At 34.3% G+C, this 8582-nt stretch overlaps 1 protein-coding gene across 1 annotated transcript; it reads right to left on the reverse strand.

The window, feature by feature from the left end:
• Positions 1-870: 870 nt before the first annotated feature.
• LOC102664783 (receptor-like protein EIX2) lies at positions 871-4205 on the reverse strand. Its single transcript, XM_006605684.4, has one exon. The coding sequence runs from the start codon at positions 4183-4185 to the stop codon at positions 1195-1197; it is 2991 nt and encodes a 996-aa protein (XP_006605747.1). The 5' UTR covers positions 4186-4205; the 3' UTR covers positions 871-1194.
• Positions 4206-8582: the final 4377 nt, after the last annotated feature.

Genomic DNA, 8582 nt, shown 5'->3' on the forward strand with positions numbered 1-8582 from the left:
TTTATGCAGAATTTAAAAGGAACAAGTAGGTCCTAACCTAGAACAATTACCGAAGGTCCTATAATCTACAATATGTTTAATTATTAAGGATAGAGAAATACCTGAATCCGTATGTGTTTCCTGCTCTATGCATTCTTCTTAGAATCTACTATAGAATGTTGTACAGACAATGAATAATTGGCTTACAGGGTAACCGGTGATTTCATAGTTCTTACTCAACCGAATCTGATGGGGAGAAGAGAAAAATAATTTTTTGTTATTTAGTATATTAGAGATCATAACATTCTTATAATATGTTAACCTACTAGGATTTTCATTAATCCCTAACGAAATAACAATAACCTATAATCATTTAGGCCCATATCATTTTATTTGATAGTCTAACATACTTACTTAATTTGATCACATAAAATAAGATTTATTAATAAAAAATAAATAATATAATTATTTTATAATAATAGCAGATATTAATGATCTGAATATAAAATTCCAACACTTGGGCCATATCCTAACTATACTGTTATGGGCGTATGCAATTATTTACAAAACAAGGTTCTTGAAATTTAAGTTTACCCTGTTTGTGGAAGACAACATTCTTTTGCTTTTACACTAAATGATTTATCTCATTACATAGATTAAAATATAATCTGTTGAGCTAGATTTTTGTAATATCTCCTATCAGTCCCATGGTACTGTCTCACTTCAACTTGTCCTGTGGATCAAGGAATTCATCACCATTATGGCAGGACAATTTTTTTAGGGCATATCATCATATGCATGGCCATGAAATATAAACTATATAAAAAAAATCAATAAGTGCCGCTTATGCTTAGTAACATTAAGGACAGCCAGCTCCCCTTTTCTGATTCATCCTCGTCAGAAGTTATCCACCTTGCTAGGGGGCCTTTCGAGAGCGTTTACTAACAACACTTGCAGAACCTATTTATTTCTTCTCACGAAATACTGAAAGTAGTAGTACCTGAGCAACTTCCTCCAAATATTAAAGCAAGACTCAGATTATTTGTGAATAGGAAAAATCTAAAGCTGGCACATTTTGACAATCATTAATTTAACTAGAATAAAACAGCACTACCCTTTACAAAGGTGAAGTAATTACTTATCAAGCAAAATAAACATGAAATCTACAAGCACATAAAATAGAAACAGAAGGCATATAAATATTACAATAATGTGTCACTCAGCAACAGGGTTTCCAGTAAGTCTTTCCTTGAAATTTTCTAAATGTATTGCCCATGATACGTTCATCCTCTGTGTTAACTCATCAATGTATTGAAAGTAAGCACGCCTCCAACTTTTCTTCATCAATAAGCTTCCAATCACAACCCAAAATCCAAGACCATAGCCAAGTGCAATGACAAAGTAGAACCACAATTTCTCTACTTCATCTTTTTCTCCTTCCTCATCTTCATTGCCATGTTGGAAATCATCAGCATAACACTCATTTTGCAGTGGAGGTCCACAAAGAAATGGGTTGCCAGTATAAATAAAAGGATCATCAAGGGTTGACAATTGAGTTCCTTTGGGAATTGGTCCTGAAAGGTTGTTGTAGGACAAATTTAAGTGGCTTAAAGAACTTAAACTAGACATGCTGTCTGAAATCGTTCCTGAAAGTTGGTCATGAGAGAGATCAAGAGATTCTAGTGATTTCATGTCTCCTATCCTTTTAGGGATATGCCCTGACAGATGATTGTAGGATAGATTTAGGCCTTGCAATGCAGAAAGTAATGTTATCCCTTCAGGAATAGATCCACTCAAATGGTTATTTGACAAATCCATGTTGACTACCAGTCTTAGATTTCTGGTATAGTCAAGTTCCCTTCCCTTTATGACTTGTCTGACCTCTTGTTCATACCATTCAGAATATCTAGGCCCTTCACTAGGTTGGGTGACAAAAGATTTATTTCTTGAAACCATTCCTGTGAGATTTCCAATGCAGAGAGGGATTGAGCCTGTCAAGTTGTTCTTTGAAAGGTCCAAGATTTGCAAAGCATAAAGTTGGCACAGTTGTGAAGGAATTGTTCCATTCAACCTGTTTTGCCGCAGCCTTAGAATCTGCATTGAGGAGAAAATGCTCCCCATCCATGAAGGTATAATCCCAGACATAAGGTTCTCTCCTAGATCCAAAATTAAAAGATGTTTTAAATTTTTCAAAGATGATGGAATCCCCCCATGAAGACTGTTATTGTTCAAATGCAACCATGCCAACGTTGGTAGGTTACCAAGTGAGCTTGGAATAACACCTGATAATTTGTTGGATGCCAAATTTATCTCATTGAGTATTTGAGAAGCACTCCAACAATTAGGAATTTCAGCAGATAACATGTTGCCTGAAAGGTCAAGATTGTACAATGTGTCTATCTTGCACAATGAATTTGGAATGGAACCACTTATAAGGTTGTTTCCCAGAAGCATGTGAGTAGCATTGGGCAACCTATCAGAAAAATCTGGGGGAAGTGACCCAGAGATATGGTTATTGGTAAGGTTCAGGTAGACAAGTTGTTTAGGCCATCTTATGTCAGACACCAAACTCTCCAAATGATTCAGGGACAGGTCTAAGTTTTGCAGGTTTAGAAGTTCACCAAGACTATGAGGAATGCTTCCATGTAAATTATTATCAGAAAGATAGAGGTTGATCAAATTTTTAAGTTGACCAATATTCTGAGGAATTGTACCGTTTAAAGAGTTTCTTGAAAGATCTAGATATTTTAGGCTTACAAGTTGCTCTAGACTCCTAGGAATGACACCATGAAAATGATTGAAAGAAAGAACTACGGTGTCTAACTTGACAAGTTGCCCAAAACAGTCAGGAAGAGACCCGGTAAAGTTATTATTGAAAAGCACCAATGACTCCAAATTGACAAGTTTTGTCATCATATCACAAGAAAGGGTCCCAACCAAATTACTTTCATACATAAGCAAGTCACTTAGATTTTCAAGTTGCCCCAACCATGGTGGCAAACTATCATTAAATTCGTTGTTACTCAAACCCAATTGAATTAAATCATACCTAATGCATCCAGACTGTATATAGACTCCAATTGCGTCTCCTTGAAGATTGTTTCTTGACATATCCAATGTATGAAGATGACAACAGTTTCCCAGAATAGATGCTAGAGATCCTTCAATATGTTTTAAATCATTGTCTGAAAGATACAAGTATTGAAGGCCCTTTAACTCCCCTAACCAGGATGGAACAGAATCAAAATTGTTTTTTGAAAGGTCGAGGGAAACTAAGGAAGTCAGATTCTCTAAAGCAGATGGAAGTGAGCCATAAAGAGCATTACTATCGAGAAATAGATGGACAAGGTTAGTACAAGTTCCCAACCAAAATGGAGTGGAATTCAAGTTGTTGGAAGAAAGGTCAATCTCTGCAATGGAATTCATATTTTGAAAAGCATCCAGAAATGGAGCTTGAAGTTCATTTTCTGCTAGATTGAGGACTTCCAATCTGGAAAGGTTTGTGGCTCTAACAAGTTGATGAGTGTGTAACTTGTTGAGTCCACAATTCATCAATTCTATTTCTACCAAAGAAGGAAGCATGTTGAGTGTCTGCAACAAATTTTGCGCCTTACCAAGATACACATCGCTCATGTAAAGGTATTGGAGTGATGAAAGTTGAGAAATCCAATAGAATTCATCAGCATACAGAAGATAATTGAAGCTGAAATCAAGATGGCGCAATTTTGTGAGGTTCCCAAGATTGTGTGGGATTCTCCCAGAAAAATTAGAATAAGAGAGATAAAGGACTTGTAGATGCTGCATAGTTTGAAAGAACACTGGTATTGAACTATTATGGAAGTTGTTTCCACTCAAATCTAAATACGTGAGATATTTAAGCTGCAATATGGAAGGGTGAACATATTGAGCTTCAAGAGCGTTACAGTTTGGTTGAAAATCTCCTTGGTGCCTCAGTGGGAAGCAAGGATTCCTGAGGTCAAGCTTGACAACATGTCCGGTAATATTGTTGCAGACTACACCTTTCCATTGGCAACAATCACCTCCTTCCCAAGAGGAAAGCCTAGATGATGGATCTTTGAAGCTTCCTTTGATCCTTAGAAGAGCTTGCCTCTGTTCTTCATTGCAGCCAAGTGATGAATGGCCACATGAAGATAACACTGAAAATGCAGTCAAAAGGAAATAAACAGCAAAAGCCAAGCTAAGCATGTCTGCAGAACTGTATCAGAATATAAAGATGATAGTTGATAAGGGGAGCAATGAAGTAGGCATGCAATATATAGGCTTTACTAGGAAGTGACCATTACCACAGGATATTATTTGAAAGTAGTAGAGGTCTGATCAAATTTGTTTTTATGGTAGTGACCATTATCACAATACATTATTTCTCTTTCTCCTACATTTTTAAATAATTTGAAAGTAATAAACTATTCTTTGATGATTATTGGAAATTATTATTGTAAAATATGATAACATATACAATTTGCTTATACTTGTTTTTTATAATTATTTTTAACAGTTAAAATTATACTTGTTACACTGATTTTTGTTTAGAAAAAAAATCCACAAAAGAAAATTACTAAATTATAAATGATTTTTTATATGTATTAATTAATATAATTAAAATTTATATATATATATATATATATAATTATAATTACAAGTAGTGTCATAGTGTGTATAAAAAATTATGTATATAGTTATTAGGCAAAGTTTGACTTTATTAGTTTGGACCCCTTTCGTCCGGAGTTGGCTGCGCCCCTGCTCACTGCCCCAAATCACGTAAGCCCACCATATTATTCAGATCCTTCATTGGATTTCAGATCAAATTACTCACGTCAGCTGCTATGTATGGGAAGTGAAAGACGTGAGAGCACGGCAAAATCATCAAATTGGGTCCTTTTTACAAATTTATTACCAGAATAGGTCTGTTTCATAATTATTTACCAAGGGGGTCTATTTTTTTACTACAAAGCGCTTACCTGAGGGACGCATTCCACAAGAAGACGACACGTGGAGTGACATGACAAGTTGACAGGGGACAATGGGACAGGGGGGAAGTGGTGATCTGCCAGGTACGACCACTAGTGGTGGCCTGCCAGGCGCGACCAGTAGTGTTGGCCTGTCAGGCACGACCACTAGTGGTAGCCTGTCAGGCGCGTCCACTAGTGGTGGGTAGCCAAACACTTCCTTCTTCCCTATAAAACTCATTTTCCTCCGTTTCATTTTTCATTACGAAATCGTTTCATTTATCATTACATGTTTTTGTAATTTTACCTTGTCGTGTATCATTTTTTTTAACTCTCAAAACTAATACCACGCTTTATTTGAATAGCTTTTTTAGGGCCTTCAAATGTGATACCATCATCAGTTTCGTACATCTTACCATTTAAATAGACGAGTGTAATAATTGAACTCATTTTTCAAAAATATACCTACAATAAATAATTAATGTCGTCAACAAACAATAATATAAAAAATATATTAACATAACATAAATTATTAACCTAAAATAAATTAACAACAACAAATTACTCAAAATAAATTAAATTACTGTCACAATAATTTCCTACTTTGCACACTCTTGATTTCGTAATGAAAAATGAAACGGAGGAAAATGAGTTTTATAGGGAAGAGGGAAGTGTTTGGCTGCCCACCACTAGTGGACGCGCCTGACAGGCTACCACTAGTGGTCGTGCCTGGCAGGCCACCACTAGTGGTCGTGCCTGACAGGCCACCACTTCCCCCCCTGTCCCATCGTCCCCTGTCAACTTGTCACGTCACGTCACGTGTCGCTTCTTGTGGAACGTGCCCCTCAGGTAAGCGCTTTGTAGTAAAAAAAAAATAGACCCCCTTGGTAAATAATTATGAAACAGACTCATTCTGGTAATAAATTTGTAAAAGGGACCCAATTTGGTGATTTTCTCGCGGAGCCACAGTGAAAATTGTTCTACCTTCGACAATTTTCACACTGCATGCGTATGTGGGCAAAATGATGTAGAGGGGTTACTTTTACAAACAATTTACTTAAGGGGTTTGTTTTCAAACATTTGTCTGAGAGGGTCTGTTTTTTAAAGGTGTTCCGCCATTCCTGCTGACGAAACCCTTATTTCCTTTATTCCGTCATTCCTATCGGCGAGACTCACCTGCATGTCAGCTCCATTCCACCAATATCACTGGCGAGATACTTTGCGTGCAATGAAGGAACCGCCAGCAACACTGCGTTTTTTCCTACATGATGCTTATGCTTTTTTTTTTCACCAGCAACACTAGTGTTTTTTCCTTTTTATATTTGATGCTACTTGTTTAACTCGTGTAATGGGAGAGAGCAAATGTTTTATGAATAATTTGATTTTTATAAGATTGTTTTAATATTGATTGATTTATCATTTTTTTGAATTAATTTATTAATTAAATAAATAAATGTTAATACTTTTTTATATTTCTAAAGCATTAAATATATTTACTCTTACTTAATACTTACCTTAGATAAAATATAGGAAATATTAATTAAAAATATTATAAGTTAATATAACGTTGTATATTGATAGAGGAGAATGCATAAATTGTTAAAAAAATTTCTAAATAAAAAAAATATTATTTATTATTTATATGGTAAAGGAATAAATGTAGCATGAGACATCGGACTAGTTCTTGACAGAAATTTACTCTCCATCTCTCTTCTTTCTATTTTTTGGGTACATCTTCTCAGTTATTTTTAAATATATAAAATAAAATATGTGAAAATTTGAAAAAAAAATTGTTTTTGACCTTTTTTAAAAGCATAGTTTATCTTTAAATGTTAAATTATTGTAAATATATTAATTTAATAATTTTAAATAAGAAGTATGAAATCATGTACATTTTATCCTAAACTAAACAAAGTTGTTATAAATATCTGAATATAAAAAAGTGATACCTTGGTTGAAACAAAAAAGGGATAAGAAGTGATCGTTCATTTGAGTAACTAGTTGATTTTTTATGTATGATGTCTTATTCTCAAGGTATGTTTGAATATCTAGCAAAACCAAGATTTCTTTCAAAGCTAGGCCCAACCCTAAAATGACCTATTGATTCATGATGATTATGCAATTTATCTTTGATTTGATGGGAAATGACTTGCAAAAGTGATTTATGACATATCAGTGATTGGAATTGAGATGAAACACTTTCCTATGTGAGAATTATACACCTTTGAGAGCTTTTCCTCTGTTTGAATGAATCATGTGTTTCCTCTAATGTTCTTTAGAAACAAAATGCGAATTGATCTTAATCTCATTTTGGTTTAGTGAATTTCATCTTTGTGCTTTCATTTTTCATCATTGCATTTTGAAAATATTGTTATGATCAGTTTGGGGATTGATTCTTTATAAAGCATGTTCATAAATTTTTAGGCATATTTATTTTATACTTATACTATTGTTATTTGTAATTTTTCTTCACTTTGCTTGAGGACAACAATAGTCTAGGTTGGGAGGAGTTGATAAGTGTCATATTTCAGTTATTATTGGGACTATATTATTAGCACTTATCTTTCAATTGTATTAGTTTTCTTATAAACTACCCCTAAATCTAGTTGTTTTATATAAATTGTACATTTACTAACATTGTTGTTTAAATAAAAAAGATTCATCCATAACTTTATAGGTTTTGATGGTTGTTCGTTAGATCTAGAAACAAAGCCAAAAGAAAGGGCAAAATGATCATTTTACAAAGATTTCTGACACCTAATTCGCTCAGGCGAGCAACCCGCTCACCTGGACTAATGATCTTGCTTTAGCCCTAAGCAAACAACTCACCTGGGCAAGTGGAAGACTTAAGCATTAAGCTACAAATTCGCCTGGGCTAGCTGCAGCTTGCCTGGGCGAATTCACCTGCATTCCTTGGTTGTTTTCTATAAATAGTCATGCATTGTTGAAGAAAAAAAACAAATTCAGTATCATTCAATAGCATAGAAATAATGAAAAGGCTAAGGAAGAAGAAGAAGCAAGTAGAAAGTGGAGCCGAGGCACTGCAGAGTTGTGACCATATATCGCATCCTTCGTCATTTCTCTTGTTAATCTTGTGCTCTATGCAATGATTGGTTAGTTTTAATTAAGGATTGGATGTAATCTTCGTGCCCTAATGTATCCCTTTTGGTCTCATATATGAATGAATCTTTTCTACTCATTATTGGTGATTTCATTCTACTCGTAATGCTTAATTCTATTTAATCACTAGTTTCATGAAATTGGATTTTAAGTATGTCTAGAAAGTAATCTTAGAATTTAAACTGAATGATTTTTCTTTTTATGTTACGTTTCTAGGAATAGAGCATAATGTTTTGATTACAAAAAGCATGAGAATATAATTATAAAGTTGGGGTATTTACTTCATATGCGAGGGATCGATATTTGGTAAATATTCTTAGGCCACGAGTGAGAGGGATCGACTTAATGTGTGCATGAGTAATGTTAGAAAATGATTCATATATGTTAATCTTATTAAGATACTAAGATTGTGAACGATGAAATCCTATCCTTTGTTTTCTTGAATTAATTGAATTTGTTATTATTGTTTTCATAATTTTACGTATTTCTGACACACTAAAGTCCATTATTTCCGTT

This window comes from Glycine max, chromosome 20 (genome assembly GCF_000004515.6).
Source record: "Glycine max cultivar Williams 82 chromosome 20, Glycine_max_v4.0, whole genome shotgun sequence".
NCBI lineage: Eukaryota > Viridiplantae > Streptophyta > Magnoliopsida > Fabales > Fabaceae > Glycine > Glycine max.